The following is a 17492-nucleotide window of genomic DNA, read 5'->3' as shown; positions in this document are numbered from 1 at the left end:
GCACACAGATGCCTGTGTCAGCAATCTCGATCCGGCGCACAGTTCAAATATAATGTCTTGTTGTTATCATAAAGTTAATAAAAGTTTTCTTACCTTCATACCTATAATTCTCTTGAATTTCATGTGTCAACAAAAATAGGCCTGTTACTGGAATAGATAACCAGATAAATACCTACAACGGTAACTCGATCGAAACTATTTCATTGGCTAATCATTTTAATGCGATGAGTCATAACGGAGCGGTATCTCTGTGAAACCGCTGAAATATTTTTTCGACTTTGCCAATTTTTGTACACGATTTCATCAACAATATACCGCCATAAAATTTAATCGAAACAAAGAATATAGTGCGTACTTACAATGAAGTAATGTAATTTACTTTTTTAGAGTTGACAGTTTGAAATTTCGCGCCTCATCGACGACCGAGTTACTGTCAATCCCATTATCCAAGCCCGGTGACCAGAGAACTCACCTTTCAATAATTCCTTTAACAACGTACAAATTGGTTATAAATAATTCTATATGGCATCGCTTACACAGTTTACCTCTGAAACAGCAAAAGGTATTAATTTTTATACAATGTAATGTAATACACATTGGGTCGAACATGTAACCTATGAAATATGTAAAATAGCCAAATTTTACTTCTCAGAAACAAGTAGAAATAATCGAATATTTAGTCATGAAAATTTGTGAATCCTAATTTCTTTACGTTATTTAGCTGCATTAACAGATATTCTTGCGGCGTTGAATTCACCAGACAATGTACAAAAAATAACCGAAGCTAAAGAAAATTCTGGGAACGAAATGCTGAAGATGATGCAGTTTGTTTTTCCAATTGTCACGCAAATTCAAATGGATGTTATTAAAAATTACGGTTTCCCCGAAGGAAGAGAAGGTCAGGTATAAGTACCTCTTACCCTACGCAGTCCGAACCAATCAAAGAAACATATTAATTTTGAAGTGTTTCGTTCAGTAATAAGCTCACCTTTGTTACAGGTACCGTACAATTTGCGCAATTCATTAGGACCCTCGAACGCGATGATCCTGAGATTGCGCAGCTTCATGGTCAAGTTCGTGCATATTTTTTACCACCTGTAACTATAAGTTCGTCAACAGAGGCATCGCTTTAAAATTATCTTTCATATTTTTAAATGCCAAAAGTATTCGCTGATAAAATTCACAGGAAGGTATTTGGTATTCGCAATTATTAATCAAATTATATTATAGATACATATTAACTAGGAACGGATTATAATTATAGAACTATTTATAATATACATGTATAAAGCATTTATTAATTTTAAGGCAAGTTTTTGTGGGATCCCCTATTCATATTGTTAAGTATAAATTATTACATTTTCTTTTTCACAAATGTAGAATTGTATTGTATCGTACAAGTATAACTTAATAAATTACTTTTCATCAGATTTATAATTGTTTCCGGTTGAAGAACCTGATAAAGAAAATATTGTTCATTTCTAAAATGGAATCCGCAAACTTATCTCTACATTTTTTTAAGTCTGAGTAACTTCACTGAATATTTTAATTTATACTAGACGAAACATTTTTACAACATCAATTCGACGACTATCAATTTGGATGAAAAAATATACATGAGCTATCTGTTCAAGTCTGTTTTTGTTTAATTATATTTAGAATCATTCCTACAAGCGATCTGAAGTTATGTTATTGATAGACTCCAAATAAACTTAACTTTACTTACAGAAAATACAAACAAGCGTCTGTGAATCCGACATTGCTAATAATTAAATGATTAATTCCAATCAAATCACAAGAGAAAATCTATTTTCGACCGTTACACAGTTCACTGGGTGTTATAAAAGTATTTCAAAACGGTTTTATCAAAACAGTACATTCATAAATGACGAGCCGCTTAAAGTTAAATTAGATTGTAACGCACAGAATACCCTTAGCTATCTGTACATGCAAAAATCCAAATATACACTTAAACAACATAGTAGTGGTTAGCTTTAGGAATTGGTAAACCGTGATTAATTTACTTTATTGCATTTTCAACCAATGATTCGTAGTTTTTTTTTTTTTTTTTATTATTTAGAATCGTCCGTTTAGTCTTCGAATCTACAATGAACGTTGGGCAGTATGATGAAACACCTTCCACTGTATGATTTGCATATTCGGACGTATAGTAAACACTGTGTTCGTATTTAAATTTATGATATATTTTTCGTGAATTAAACTTCATCGGTAGTTCATATTTGATGTAAAAATCAAATATGAAACACTACAATTATTATTTGCATTTTTACACTCAAATCTTTACCTATACAGGTTGAATTGCAGCAAGCTCCAATGATAGATTGAGCCCAGTTGAATTACTGCTTTACAGTAAACCAGATGAGTGATCAAACGAATCATATTGAAGCAATGAACTGACATAGGAATAAGATTTCGAAGGCATAGTATAAGAACCTCGTTTTCGTTACTGAACATTTTGATTCTCTTACTTTACTGATATTAAACTATCAAAACCTTACTTCGATAACGACATTGACGTTGCTCCAATGTGGTTTGCCTGATCACTTGTTTGATTGACAGCCCCTACTGACCAAGTAAGCTTCTCATGTTCTCGGCATTTAAAGTACCTCAATGAAATGAACATTTTAGGAGAGAGCTTGATGTAAGACGGTTAAAATAAATGTGTTCTACTTTTTTTAATTTGCCATCAAACAATTTGCACCGAACATCCCAAAACCAAAAATTAATCGGATTATTTTTCTGGTTCTGTGTAAGAATATTCAGTCCAAGACACGGAAAAATGTAAGGGATGTGCTATTTTTGAAAAATTTGCATCTTGTACAATTTTTTGAATCCAGATCTGAATATATCTCGTCCTAATGGTTCAAGCACTTCCAACGATCGCTTGACTGAAATCTTTGATACGACTCTTTAGTGACAAGATGAAACAAAGCGTAGAGCTCTTCTTTGAGAATACATCAATATTGTTTTTTCACCTGACTAATATCAAATCACCTTGAATAATAATAAACTCAGAGCAATGATAAGAAGTAATAGAAAAATTATATAGCTAGGAAAACAAAAGTAAAATTAAAAACTTAACGCGATTTTTTTCGTTTATTTAATGGTAATGGTAGTGATAGTGATAATATTAATATTAATAATCATAATAATAATAAATATAATAATAGTTATACTCATATAATATAGTCTACTAAAATATTTTATAGGTAATATTCAAATTTCATTTCCAATATCCATTTTCATTAATAATTCCATCGCACTGCACTTTGATCATCAACCCAAACAAGCTAATTAAAATATGCTTCTCTTATCCACATAAAAATGAATTCACACAGTGAAAATGTACATTGACATTTAAATCAATCTTCTTGAAACACTTCCCATACCTTACAGTACATGTACCAATATCTTATATTGCACGTTGAATTTGAAAATTTTATTGATCAGGATACATATAATGAAACCTTGGCACAGCTATATTTTTGATTCGTAATTGATTGGTCGTCCATTTCTTTATATTCCCTAAATAGTTGACAGTGCTACGGAACTACTAAATTAACTGGAATTTTTGTAGCACAATTGATTTAATCTGCAATTTTACTAAATTATACGAGAATTGGCGTTGTTAGAGAAAAAATTGGTAATAGGCGAATGCATTTTATCGTAATGGTATCTCATAGAAAACTATTCAAATTCGCATCAAAAAATTTTCGATACGCTCATTTGCAATGCGTCCGATGGTTAGATTATATAAATACTTTCACACCCGTCTTTCCTTGAACGACAGCTTCATTTTTATGTGAACAACAATTTTCATCACTAGCAAAACTCACCAATAAAATGTACAATCGTATAATTATTATTATTTAGTTAATCTTAAATATAAAGTAGCAACCAAAACAGATTATTATACCTGCACCAATTGATTGATCGAGTAGTAGTATTAAGCTCACCCAATTTCAAAGATTACAGGTGAACGATATACATATAGTTTACAATGTGTAGATTTGAGAATTCAAATCTGGAGACTGGTATTTCAAGGGTTATCTTTGTATTCAATTTTATGAAATATACAAGCGATGTTTTTGTAAAAGATTCTAACAAAAAAGTATTCTGTTATAAATAAAGCGTAGAACAAATTTAAATTCAATTCGTATAGGTATAATACACATTTTCAATTATTAAATGCAAAATAAAACATATCCTGGTCACTTCACATTAAAAACATTCAACACAATAAATACTGTTCAAGTTTCATGCGTTTTAAAGAATATAACCAAAAAATGATACACCATCTATAGTTCACAGACATCGATTCTTTTGCAAAAACACCGATTCTACAAAGCAAAATGACAATGCATTAAATCATATTTTACCTTAAATAATTATACAAACAAGGTTTTGAGAGATTAACACGCAATAACATATTTACACTTTTCATTCTTTTTTTCCTACATGTCGAGGTAAAATTGTGAATCTCATAAATGAGAAATAAATTAGTTAGATTTACTTTGTATTGTATTGTTTTCCTTCATATTATTACTTATATATTTTTAATTTTTTTCGTTATTATTTGTTTTATGTTTGTGAAAGTAGGCCAAGTTCAATAGTAAATCCAAAGATGGACAAATGAATAATCTTCTTTATTCGTTCTTCGATTACAAGGCTACTTACTTTTAGATATGAATTGAATTGTAAAAATTACCGAAGTTCTTAAAGACTACAGTACAATTGACAAATGTGTGTCTAACCGCTGAACTTGGGCTTTCACAAACGGATAAAATTTTGTCAGGACAGGACAGATTATATGACCCTATTATGTTAGTTCAGTTGGATATTTTTACATACCACACTTTGCAATATATTCTCCTAAACATTTTTCTCATTCAATTAATAAATCCTTATGAACAAATTGCAAAGAAGTAGGTAAATACTCATTTTATTCCCAAAAAAGCAAATGTATATATGTATATATATAGGTGTATATTTGACGGATGAATGATAAAAAATTTGTCGAAGCCCTAAATAAGGATCACCCTAATATGTGTATATGTATGTATGGATGTGTGTGTGTGTGTGTATATATATATAAATAAATATGTATACACACACACGTACTTATGCATAAACCTCAGACTGTTTGTAAAATAAATATTTCAGTTCAATTCTACAACCCGTTACTACATTAAATCATTTCGTAACATTATATACCTGGGCTTCCCAATTTATATTTCAAAATTGAAGATAATTCATTGCTCTGGAGAGTCGATTTTTTTTTTATCTTATATTTGCTAACTTATATCAAGTCATTTGCTAAAAAATTCTTCAGTTTCAAATCTGCATGGTATTAATTACACCCATGTATACCAAACACCAATAGAAAAAAAAGTTACAATTATCATATGCGTAACAATTCTGAGAATGAAGAAAAACAAATGTTCATTATTTTTTCGATCCGTAACAACGGTTCAAACCAGAAGTATTTATAATAAAAAAAATTGATTCTTCAACAGTGATAATTTCACCGAGGTTTGGGATAAAATGAATAACATTGAAAAAAAAAACACCTCCTTCTGAACTACAATTGACACGATGCAGACTTGATCACGTGTATTAAAATATCAATCATCTCTCCCATATCTGTACCATAATATTGTAAAAGCATATAAACTTGGCATTACGTTTTCCAAATTCGTCTCCTTGTTCCACGCCTAAAATGATTCAATAGTGTTATTTTATAAGGTAATCTTCTTATTATAACACTACTCACTAGATGCAATTGACATCCTTCATTACTACAAAATATTACTGAATTGACGAATATCGCGACTGATTATGAATACTGAATAAAGTTATCAAATGAGTTTATTGAGTATAAATCAAAAACAATCAGTCATGTTGTACCAATTCGAACAGTAATACCAGGTTATAATAATAATAACCTGTCTTTTCACGATCAAATTATGTCAATGCATAACAGTATATGATTTGAGAAAATTTGAATAACGTTGCGCCCGAAATTTTATGCTTGACGAAGTAAATTCAGTTCGTTCTGACCTATCATACAATATATAAATCCATACCATACCTCATATTAAAACTTGTCTATAACCAAGCTCCTAATATTATTCTCAACTATTTTTTAGAATACGATGTGTTCGATCATTGGTTCATAATCATTAGATTCTCAGTTGCGCTACGAAAGAAATGGATTTGCTGCAGTGCCTGACCAGGGATCCTGTCGGATTTGATTAATTGTTGGACGAGGTGGTGGTGTCGCTGCAGCAAATGGATTTGCCAAATACGGTACCGTCACTGTAAAATGTATCGAAATTCGGACAATATTACACAAATGTACAAACTTGTTTTAAATTTCCTGGCAATTGAAGTAGGAAAGCAATTAAAAACTAAACGTTACAAACTAATTAATCAACTCATTGCACTGTATCCATAGGTGCAAAAACATATTGGGTAGCTTACAAATAATATGGCATATGCCCATTAACAAGCTTGTGGACTTTGAATAAAAATTCCACTTCTAGAACAACAGGATGCTAAGTACGTTGAAGAACAACAACTACTACGTATGCAAATTGACTATAAGTCAGAGGTAAGAAACTGGAAGGAAAATTTTCGTCTCAACACTTGAATCAATAAAGTTATATGTGAAATCGCTTATGTCCGCAAAGTTGTATAAACGAAACTGATTTACATTTAGCGACAGGAATTCAACATTCGTTTTCGAATAATCAGCGATTATGTGTAATACAAAACCTTTTCCATGCATCGTTCACCATGCATTAAATTGAACCAATATACTCACAAAGTTACTTCCAATGAAATGCTGTATGACAAGTGTTACATGTAAGTTGATAAAAATAGTATTGCTGACAAGCGTGAAAAACTTATAAAGGAATATAGGTCTCCTCGTGATTTCATATTGTTTATATTTTGTGATATTTAATTTCTGCATAGTATAGATTTTGAATATTTACATATTTTACTCAAAAATTGATCGTAATTTTTTTTCACCTAAAAGATACGGAATTTTATTCAGCATAATTAAATTTACTTGATTATCATAACTTTTCGACTGGTAGTAAAGATAAAGGTAAGATAGTAAATCAATTTTGTTGCTTTTAAATTGGTATCAAAAACCAGCACGTCATTAAAAACAAATTTTTACTAACCTGTAGGTGCCGGAGCAGGTGGTTTAACCGCAGTGGCACTAACAAGGTTGTCCAAATTAACAAGCGCCGAATTTTCGCCAAGGAATGATTGAGGAGTTTTCTTAACAGCTCCCGTACTTGCAGAAAGATTATCACTAAGGCCTCCGAGGTCAAACGGATCTGGCGACATCGCAGTTCCTAGCACTATTAAATTTGTAAAATAAATATGCAATACCTGTGAAGTTTTACAAAGAATTTCACAGGATATGTAATTTTTTTTTTAAATGCTCACTGTTATTGTTGACTCCGTTATTAGGTTGCGGACTAGTTCTCAGCTTGTCTCTGTTACTGATAACGTCAAATTCATCCAAATCTCCAAGCGGGCCGGCCACAGGGTTTTGTTGGTTTTGAGCACTAAATTCGTTAAATCCGCTTCCACTACCATTGAAACCATTAGTCTGACTGCTAAAGCCAATATTTGACGTAGGCAGATTGAAACCGATATTTTGGGGAGACTGAGCTGTAAATCCAATATTCTGAGTAAGGGTAGGATTATTAAAAGACGGTGACGGAGAAGCAAGGGCTGAGCCTTCGGCTCCGGGCGATGGAGCCCATGGATCCGCAGGACGAGGAGCAACTGTTGCTGGTGACACCACTGGAGCTCGCCAAGGATCCACTGCAGCAGCTAAAAATTAAGAAATGTTGTGTGCAATATAAAATAGAGAAGACTAAAATATTAAACAAACACAGTAAGCTGTTAATAGAGGAGATCTCTCAAAATTTTGAAACACGTGACGAAATGAAGATATGAAAGGCCATGGATGTAGTGATTCATTAGCGCAATGTCACCATTCAATGTTACTAAAATTTTTCAGTCACGTAAGCAAAGTACCACACGTATATGGATTATGAATCAGTACTTAGTTACATATTATGAAAAAATGGCATGAGGTAATATCAAGAATATCATTTGATTATTTACCTGACGACGCTGTCACCGAAATTTAATTATGATTTAAGACCATGCAAAAAAAAAAATCATATACATGTAATAATAGAAATCAGTATTTCAAGTAGGAACGAGGAATTGTTTATCTTAAATTACTTACTCGGTCTTTGTGGAGGAACTGGAGCCCACGGATCCACTGGAGGTGAAGCGCTACTTGTCGGTACACACCATGGATCAGTATGTGGCTAAGAAATTAGAAACACACCTGTATTTAGTCAACATTGAAATTGATTTAAAATTTCCTTTCCATGCACAGAAAAAAATCAGCTACTTGTAGATGAGCTTTACAGAAATAAAACAGATGTTTTTTTTAAATCCTTGATTATTAGAATCCTGTATCTCCTCTTTTACGCAAATTTAGAGACGTGAGCTCGCATAAGAGATCGCTTTATCCTTGAATAATTTCTCACAATCAAAATTATAGGGCTGAATGATTGGTCAATCAGCTATCAACATACCTCCATGCGGTAAAAATGAGATATGTCCAATGACTAACGTGCAGCATGCAAATGGTGCAATATTTTCATTGGATGAATGCGACATATTTAATTTACAACTTATTAGTGTCTAATAATTATTTCCTTACCTGAGGTCTCGGTGGAGGTGCTGCTGTAGGAACACCCCAAGGATCAACCTGAGCAGATGAGCCACTTGCCTCTCCTAAGTTTACATCGAGTAAGTCGAGTACGTGACTTTGCTTATCAGACGGAGGTGATCTGAAAGAAAGATTGCAAGCTTTCATCAAACAGTTTTCCCAAGGAAATTACAGAGTCACAGTTTTTTTTAACTACAACCTGTTTTTGCTGATACCTCTTTTCAAATGACTAATAAAATAATTGTGAGCTGATTTCACTCATTTACACTAACTTGAAATCTTGCTGACTCTGACTCAAAGCCAACTGTAATCTGACATCATCACTACGCCGTCTCTGCTCTTCTTGTTCAGCCTCTTCCCGAGACATTGCAAGAGCAAGTTGTAATTGGAGTTCTTCTTCGCCAACGGTTTGTGGTCTCGCCGCTTCCAGCTCAGCTGAATAATTAAAAGAAATAATTATAATTATTGAAAATGAACAAACTTGATATAATTAAATTCCAATTTTTTAAATTTTCATGAAGCAAAATGATACAGCCAAATTAAAACTTACGTTTGGATGCTGATTCTGAAAGTTGACATGGCTCCCAGTCTTGAAACTGAAATTTTATGAAAGATATAACAACGAAATGAAATAGAAATAATTAATTGTAGATATATACCTAATGATTGATTTCTAAGCTTACATCGCTACTCATCGGAGACATCGTATCTAATCCATCGCTGCCGAAACCACTCAGAGATTGTGCAAATCTTTCCTTTGCTTTCAATGCACGTGCTCTTTCGTTTCTCAACCGTTCATCGTCTTTCAATAATGCTACTAGCTGTTTAGCTTTCTCCCTTACATTAATTCCTTGATCCTTAGGTCCCTCCATGTATTGAAAATCTGTAAGTAATTAAAGTAATTAATAGTTAAAATGGTCTCAGTTTTTCTATCAAACAGTCGAAGCACATATGAGGCTGTTTTTTATTTATTGATTTTTTTTTTCTGCTCTGATCCATAATTGAAGAAGAGCTCACCTTTTAGAGTCTGGATAGAAAAGATGTTTTCCCTGCATTGATGAGCGACTTTTTCTGTGCCAGTTTTAATTAAATATTCCAGAAGAACTAATGCTTTGTAAACGTGCCTCCAATTCTTTCCATGATCATTAAGTCGTTTCCAGAGCATTTGCATTATCTCTGTAAATGCTACAACGTTGTAAGTCAGATCAGCTATTTCTGCCATCAGTGTACTGCTAGGACCCCATGGATCATTACTTGTGGCCTTGCGCACTGCTTTCTGTAAGATATCAAAGCGAAACATCCATTATTACCATGTTTTTCCTTTCAGCATTTCTGAATACGGAATATCATCTAAAATGTGTAGTATCTGATAAGCTTCAAAATAAAAGTATTCAAATAATTGAATTCTGATTACCTGCGCGTCACTATAGTTATGAGCAAGATTTTTGATGTCCCGTCGGATACCTGCCAGGTTTACCTGCATCACATCTTGGCCTTGTCTTCGCATCTAAAATGTTTCGCAAATATTAGCTATGAGTTGTTTTTTTTCTTTTTTTTTCTTAAAATATATGATACGTATTTGATAGGTGATAAGAGGTGAGACAAGGTAGGGCTAATTACGGAACAAAAAATACTCAAGTTCTGCGTTTGTTTTGCTTTTATGAAAAATAGAACATAACTTCTGGTCAAACACATATGTTTATGATATTAAATCTTTTAATAAAGAAATTACTCTCCTCGATATAAATACAAGGCCAACTGGTACAGGATGACGATAGTTGCACAATTAAATAATGCTTTTTGTAATATGTAAGACCCATCATTCACAGTGTATTTGACCTTGTTCGAGTACTACATTTGAATAATCAGTAGCATAGCGTTTAGATGTTATCATGGTTGAAATAAAAATTATTCTCGAGTTTCAAAACAACCCAAAACATGACGATGAGACAAATTGGACTGAAGCCATTTGTATTCTCAGAAATTGAAAATGAGGAAAATTTATATTATAATAAATGTGAAAGAAATTATTCACACACTTTTCCTACCATAGGCGAATATTCGAGCTTCCCAGTCTCATGATCAGATCGGTCATGAAAACCCATTCTTCGGGTAGGGATTATGTTATTCATACACGCAATATTCATTATTCAAATTAGTGAAATTCAACGAATGTATAATTTTTTATCAATGAATGACTTAAAACTCTAATGTGTTTCAAATAAAAGAAAGCTGTGCCTCGTAAGAGCAGGTAGACACATGGATGTTCTTCTTTAGAAGTATACTTAGCAACTGAGTGACCCCAAACGTTCTGCCAACGAGTGCGAATAACAGCACTGTTATAACGAGCTGAGTAAATATTGTCAGAGGCACAGCACACTTGATTGTGAATTATTACTCCAATGACGAAATTATCAAATGTTATTCGAATCTCTAGATATCGTGAGTTTGGAGTATAAGAACAGCTTGTATTAATTACTAATTACGAGCAAATATTCACGTTGCAAACAAAATTTCCAGTCCACTGAATATTAATTTCAAATTACGAAATTTGTAAAAGCAGAGCATACTTCTTTTATTTATAGACCCTAAAAATTCATGAGCTTACAGTTCGTTGCGCTGATTTGCTTTTCTCCAAATGTCTTTAATTTATAAAAGAATTATATTGTCAATTCGTGCCAAACATTCAACATTCATATGTACCATGCAAAAGTTTAATAAATTGTCCCTGACCTACTCCTGTTGGCGAAGGTCTTGTTAAGACATAAAGAGACTTACTGACTCACATAACTAACAAATAAAACTATAATAATTTATTTACAGATCTGATGAAGAAATCTCATATTTCTACATAGAAAAGTCTTTTTGTGAAATTTTTTGTCTGGTTGCGCATACGAACAGTATTTACTCCTCTTTCCTGTTATAATTGTAGCGAGCTGTCAAACTAAATTGACATGGAACACAAGAATATCATGTTATAATACCAACAGAAATTATATATTTCTATGAAATCGTGATGTTAAAAATACCAGGTATGACTGTCGCTTTATTTCAAAGTCTGAAGCGAAAAATGCAAACACTCAAATAAAATTATAAGAGATAAGAGGTACAAGGTAGGTAAGATGGCAATAGCGTCTGATACTTTCTAATCTGAGGTAATTGTAAAACCATACAAAGAGTAATTTAAGTCAGAAGTATGTGATTTTTAAATAATAAAAATACTTTTCATAAACAGTCACAATTGAAATTGAATAGTTTATTATTCAATTATACAGCTTTATTACTCAGAGCCTGGTGGCATTTTGCTAATTACGTATTTCGAAAAGTGTATTCAAAGGCAATACATGAAAGAACGAATGGCAGGCGCACGTTTAATTCAGGCTTAAAATATAACTTCATATCAAACGACCAAAAAGCAGGCGGATAATTTGTAAAATGTTAACTGAATGCATGAAAATTCTGTGATAAATTTTTGTGTTACTGTTGATTGGGCGAAGATTTAAAAACTATAAATAAAGATTTACTTACTTTGGTAAGTTCTTATTTTCGCGTCTCACTCTTACTAAATGTCCCCGCACAGCTGCAAGTAATTAGAAATTAGTACTGACAATGGTTGATTCACAAGTCTAGATTCTCCTATCACTTATTATCAGAAAGTGTATATTATCAGGTTCAGAGATCTAGATAGACTCCTAAGACAAAGAATTAAAATAAGGTTTAGGAGTAGGTGCCGCAGTAATATAATCACAAAATATAACATCACTGAGGCAAGTCGAGCATTAGAATCCTTCTTGTGTAACTCCATCGTTGTTTAAAAAAACTACGTACTTCTTTCCATTTATTGATTTGCTTTTATCCTTTGTTGATTGAATGCAATGCTACAATTAATTAGGCGAGTTCAAATATCTTGATTACTTAATCATCTTCGTCGATCTTTAAATACAAGTCTGCATGCTACATTTCTTCATTGATTAAAACGTAGAAATAATTGAAGACCTCTACGTCAGTCTGTTGTATTGAAGATTTTTCATCACACTCGATAAACAATGAAAGACTTATCTTATGACGCACTTGGTATACGTACACTCTTGGGCAAAAGTATGACTTTGAATGTGGAATTTAGTCTCAACAACGCCGAATATCACTATCTGACAAGTATTGTAATATACCGAGAAGGAACTTCTTCCTTAATTCTCAGAATTGTAATGAAATTTACATAAGATGCTGTATCATTATTTTGTTGAATTGTACATTCACACAATTTAGAGTATCATACATGGATTTAGATTTACAGTAGACAGAGGCTAAAGAAGAGTTCAACTGACAACGTATCACGATCCACAAATTAAGCTGATGTTGGTCAACGAGTGAGTTACTGTTATTCCAAAGTAGCATAAGCACTTGAAAGTTACGATTTTAGCATCAAAGACAGTGAAGCAGTTGGTGCAGAACTATTGCAACAGTATGAACTTGAGAGAAGTGGACTACTTTCTGTTAGATAAAATCCTGAGAACCCATACAAGCAAATCTAGTAAATATACTAATAAACATTACGTGAGTGTTCGTGTAAAAGATTTAAAATTGACTATTCAATTTCTACACTGCATCACAGCTCTGTTTGAACTAGAAAAGCACCAGTGAATTCCAAAAATAATTTCAACAGGTCTGTGGAATAATTCAATTGAAGAAAAAAATATATCATTTTAGCATACGAATGCAATCAATTGCTGATTTTTTTTAACATCCAAGGCATAATTGAAGAACATGAAGAGTAAATAAAGAGTTGCGCGTCACTTGTACTGAGGAAAAATACAAGTTTGCTTTGTTCTGCATGCTTTGAATGCCAAATATATTGGTCATTGCTATCACGTGAATAAAAGTACTTTGAAAAAAACAAGCGACTCTGGATCTAAGGCCAAAAATAAATGGAATAGTATTGTTATTGTTATTTTTCGGTCCAAACACGTCAGTTGAATTCAACTTTACACAGTCTAGCGGTAAAGTCAATTACATAGTCCGAAGTAAGGCTTCTCAAGTAAACGTAATATGGCTGAATGACCATGGAAATATTGATCTACTTCACGTTCAACTATTTCCCAGTAGACAAAATTCAGCACTTTCAGTTCGTTGATAACATAAGAAAAATTAAATCAGGTTCATAACGTTGCTGTGACGATACATTTGTAGGAAAAATAGTTATTTCATAATTTTAGGATTGCCTGAAATCAAGCAAACTATCGTAACGCCGAATATACTTGTACTTTGGAAATCAAATTAATTCATAGTCATCGTGGAATTGCGAAACTATGATTTCTGTTTCAATATTTCATTACATTGATGTCACTAAATTCAACCTTGTAAGCATAATGTAAAAAAATTAGTTGCGGACATTATCTGACGGTACAGACACGGCACCTATTATTGTTACATTTTTTACATTTCTTTTTATGTCATTTATTTCGCCGTTCTATGTTGGGATAAAGACACTATTGATAACAGAGCATTCCAGTTATCTCGGTTGACAGGGCTTAACATAAGCTTGAAAGTAAGCAGTATGTTATGATCTCACAAATTTCACAGAGTGACTCATTTTTCGAAAAACAGTCTCATTTCCATCTTGTTTTCGGGATAGTGTGTTTTATCAAGTAATTAAAGGAAACGTCGCCTAATTGACGATGGTCTGTTGTTGCTTAGTGACATTTGTAGAATTTCCGTCTCAAGATTTTTGTCAGGGCAGCTTCTACCAATGATTCATTATTTCATTGGAACAGTGTGACTAAGGAAGTGGTTTAAAAAAATAACCATCATCATACGTAATTGATGGCAAAAGAAGTGACAAGAGAACGTTTAAAAATAAATAAAGTACGAACTTTACAGTAGAGAATATTGGAGGCAACAGCAAATGATGCACGGAATTTAAAGTAATAAATTTTTCAGTATCTGGCGTAAATACGATTGGAAAATAATGTAATAGAAATATTGGGTAAACCGTTGAAGTAATGTTTCGACGAAGGCATGCTCTGAATGATCAGACACTTGTCCTTGTACGAACATTCCTAAACATGTACATACACACACTCCTTGCTCGCACTCCACACACACACACACACACACACACACACACACACACACACACACACACACACACACACGCACACACACACACACACACACACACACACACACACACAAGTTTTCAACAAATTTCAATGCTGGATACGTACGCATTAGTGACGTTTACTATCCTTACTAAGTAGTGGTACTACTACTACTAGTACTACTAAAAAAAACGGGATATGTCAGAAACTAGTTTGACGTTTGTAATTTTCTTGGTTATACCCAATGGGGGTGTCAGAGGTAGACTGAACGTTTAGTAATTCGATGATAATCATCGTGGGGTTAAAAATTATGTTCTGGAAACGTACAGCATGTTTATCAAAATATTTTGGTAGAGACACACGATATTGTATACGCAGGCGAAAGTACGCTCGGCCCAAAATCTATTGGAAAGAGCACCGAGGGAGTGCATTGGACTCACTAAAGAAACATTCTAGGTCCCGTCATAACATTGCGTGTCAAACGGGCGGTGTTGTTACACAGATCGTTGATAATGAACAACTGAATATTCCGCATTGCTTACCTCGTTAGATACTTAAAATTTTACACAGAACTTAGAATGAAAATGATGAGAAAACAACATAAGAGGTAAATTATCACAAGTTCATTCACAAGCACTCTGACGAATCAGCAACTATGAACCAAGATGGCCGCTCTTTCCGTCTAGCCGTTCCTCCTGTCTACGATAAGTCATCTGTCAACTCTCCTACGCTTGCCACGGACTTTTTACAGCATTCACGAGGTATTACTTAATAGTAATCGGAAAATTTACAGTCTAACAGACGCTTTGAATACTCAAGTCGACTGGTTTGATGTCCGATGAGAAAAACGTCGAGTCAGGGACGAATTGTTGAAAATTGCACCAAGCACGTGTCATAACTCGGAGGTTTTGGCGCGTATTTGTAGAGTGTGCTTGTCGGTCACGAGTTCTCGAGCCCCGATAAAATGGTCCATTATTTACGTATCATTTTTTTTCAGATTAAATCTGCCTTAAACGATTCTAGATCAAATGACCGCTAAGAAAGTCTTCTCCCTTGTTTTCGTGCGAAATGCATCTGAAATATTGCTCGGCATGAAGAAACGCGGTTTCGGACAAGGAAAGTGGAACGGGTTTGGCGGCAAAATTGAACCCGGTGAGACGATACCTGAAGGCGCTGTGCGGTGAGAATTTCCTCTACTTTCTGTTTATTACGTATTTCTGTAATTAAACATGTAGGTTGATTCATAATTCAAATTAACAATATGATTTTCGTTCAACAACTTTGTATATTTAACTATAATAGCGTGACAATTAACAATAGTTTATGAGATACAATTCAGTTACAATTAAATGTTAGTCATAAATCAGAATCCGTTCAATTAAATTGAAATAAAATTTTAAGAATAACATGAAAACAATCTTAAGAGATCACTTCTCTTTCTTTACGTTTATCGTGATAACTTAATCGAGAACAATTTAATTTAAAACGCTATTTAATACTCACAGAGAATTGCAAGAGGAGTGCGGATTGATTGCGAAAGAACTGAAGAATGTTGGCCTGCTTGAATTTAAATTCGAAGGGGATCCCACACTTTTGGAAGTGCATGTGTTTGAAACCCACGAATATCACGGAAGTGTAATAGAATCTGAAGGTAATTAAATTTTTACATGTAATGATGTTGATACATTCAAACACATACTAATACAATATGCATAGGTATCACAATTTTGAAGAGTACTGTATTTGCTCTGTTGCTTGTTAAAATGTGCACTGAAACTTTTAACTACACAAAAAACGAAAAAATTTTCTAGTTTATAGCCTAAGAATCTTTCTTGGTTTATCATTTTCTTTTCCAATATTTCTGACGGAACAATAATCATCTGTGTCTCTTACCCTACTTTAATAAATAAATCTATTTAGTTATTGTTTTTGTTTCCTTTTATTAAGAATATAACATTATACTGTGTTTAATATAAAATATTTAAAAATCTAGAAATGCTACCAAAATGGTACAACTTGAAGAATATCCCTTTCAAGAATATGTGGCTGGACGACGAGCACTGGTTTCCATACATGCTAAGAGGGGAATTCTTTAAAGGACATTTTTTATATCGTGGCGAAGATCTTATCCTAAAATATAATATCCAAGTCCTGGATAAGCTATCAGAATAGCTTACAACCTGAGTCAGTCCACAGTATTTTACACACACTTTAAGAACCTTCAATCCAAGAAGTAGATTTCTATGTACAGCGTAAATGGTACCTAAGCAAATACTAATATTTATCTCATTAATCAATCACCTTATCGTATAAATTCCATATAATTTATAGTTATAAAAAAAGTATTTGCTCAAAACAAAACGGGCCATGCTCATATTCTACGAGTAATACATTAAGATGTGTCTAAATTAAGGAACCAACAATCATGTATGTCAGTTTGTAGCAAGAATGTGCATTTGGTTAGCTTTCTTTTTTAAGACAATTTATTTATTATTATTCTATTTGGTAATGTTCAACTCGCAGTAGAAATACTCATAATTTCTAAATAAAATTAATAAGAATAAAAATAAGATCTAAACTTGTGTCCTAATAGTTTT

At 33.0% G+C, this 17492-nt stretch overlaps 3 protein-coding genes across 12 annotated transcripts; 2 read left to right on the top strand and 1 right to left on the bottom strand.

Annotated features, from left to right (window-relative positions):
- Positions 1–42: 42 nt before the first annotated feature.
- On the top strand, positions 43–1598 carry LOC107225905 (protein C10). 3 transcript variants are annotated; one of them, XM_046741177.1, is made up of 4 exons: positions 43–180; positions 388–562; positions 722–898; positions 1000–1598. In XM_046741177.1, the coding sequence occupies exons 2-4, from the start codon at positions 523–525 to the stop codon at positions 1131–1133; spliced, it is 351 nt and encodes a 116-aa protein (XP_046597133.1). In that variant the 5' UTR covers positions 43–180; positions 388–522; the 3' UTR covers positions 1134–1598. The 3 variants fall into 3 exon arrangements, with proteins under 3 accessions (XP_046597133.1, XP_046597134.1, XP_015522009.1); XM_046741178.1 differs by lacking the exon at positions 43–180 and having other exon boundaries at positions 229–562; positions 722–903; positions 1000–1137; XM_015666523.2 differs by lacking the exon at positions 43–180 and having other exon boundaries at positions 237–562.
- Positions 1599–2032: 434 nt separating this feature from the next.
- On the bottom strand, positions 2033–15576 carry LOC107225906 (epsin-2). 7 transcript variants are annotated; one of them, XM_046741172.1, is made up of 14 exons: positions 15438–15576; positions 12326–12377; positions 10212–10304; positions 9815–10073; positions 9481–9680; positions 9348–9393; positions 9070–9232; positions 8789–8918; positions 8661–8693; positions 8303–8387; positions 8176–8184; positions 7486–7878; positions 7215–7397; positions 2033–6339 (listed from the first exon to the last, which is right to left on the bottom strand). In XM_046741172.1, exons 3-14 carry the CDS (start codon positions 10302–10304, stop codon positions 6221–6223), a joined length of 1713 nt encoding a protein of 570 aa, XP_046597128.1. In that variant the 5' UTR covers positions 12326–12377; positions 15438–15576; the 3' UTR covers positions 2033–6220. The 7 variants fall into 7 exon arrangements, with proteins under 7 accessions (XP_046597128.1, XP_046597127.1, XP_046597124.1 ...); XM_046741171.1 differs by lacking the exons at positions 12326–12377; positions 15438–15576 and adding exons at positions 6848–6868; positions 10837–11236; XM_046741168.1 differs by lacking the exons at positions 12326–12377; positions 15438–15576 and adding an exon at positions 10837–11220.
- On the top strand, positions 15528–17176 carry LOC107225908 (oxidized purine nucleoside triphosphate hydrolase-like). 2 transcript variants are annotated; one of them, XM_015666531.2, is made up of 4 exons: positions 15528–15656; positions 15893–16075; positions 16401–16546; positions 16889–17176. In XM_015666531.2, the coding sequence occupies exons 2-4, from the start codon at positions 15924–15926 to the stop codon at positions 17065–17067; spliced, it is 477 nt and encodes a 158-aa protein (XP_015522017.1). In that variant the 5' UTR covers positions 15528–15656; positions 15893–15923; the 3' UTR covers positions 17068–17176. The 2 variants fall into 2 exon arrangements, with proteins under 2 accessions (XP_015522017.1, XP_046597132.1); XM_046741176.1 differs by having other exon boundaries at positions 15551–15656; positions 15919–16075.
- Positions 17177–17492: the final 316 nt, after the last annotated feature.

The sequence above is a fragment of the Neodiprion lecontei genome, chromosome 5 (genome assembly GCF_021901455.1).
Source record: "Neodiprion lecontei isolate iyNeoLeco1 chromosome 5, iyNeoLeco1.1, whole genome shotgun sequence".
Taxonomy (NCBI): domain Eukaryota; kingdom Metazoa; phylum Arthropoda; class Insecta; order Hymenoptera; family Diprionidae; genus Neodiprion; species Neodiprion lecontei.
This window is presented reverse-complemented; position numbering and strand designations above follow the sequence as displayed.

Bases quoted from the DNA above. Each gene is read 5' to 3' on its own strand.
- LOC107225905 (XM_046741177.1), top strand. From the start codon at position 523: ATGGCATCGCTTACACAGTTTACCTCTGAAACAGCAAAAG. The intron at 563-721 runs GTATTAATTTTT...TACGTTATTTAG, and splicing joins TACCTCTGAAACAGCAAAAG to CTGCATTAACAGATATTCTT. The intron at 899-999 runs GTCAGGTATAAG...CCTTTGTTACAG, and splicing joins TTTCCCCGAAGGAAGAGAAG to GTACCGTACAATTTGCGCAA.
- LOC107225908 (XM_046741176.1), top strand. From the start codon at position 15,551: ATGAACCAAGATGGCCGCTCTTTCCGTCTAGCCGTTCCTCCTGTCTAC. The intron at 16,076-16,400 runs GTGAGAATTTCC...TAATACTCACAG, and splicing joins ATACCTGAAGGCGCTGTGCG to AGAATTGCAAGAGGAGTGCG. The intron at 16,547-16,888 runs GTAATTAAATTT...TTAAAAATCTAG, and splicing joins AAGTGTAATAGAATCTGAAG to AAATGCTACCAAAATGGTAC.
- LOC107225906 (XM_046741168.1), bottom strand. From the start codon at position 10,944: ATGAATATTGCGTGTATGAATAACATAATCCCTACCCGAAGAATGGGT. The intron at 8,388-8,660 runs GTATGTTGATAG...CTAATTTCTTAG, and splicing joins CTCATTTTTACCGCATGGAG to CCACATACTGATCCATGGTG. The intron at 6,340-7,214 runs GTTAGTAAAAAT...TACATTTTACAG, and splicing joins ACCTGCTCCGGCACCTACAG to TGACGGTACCGTATTTGGCA.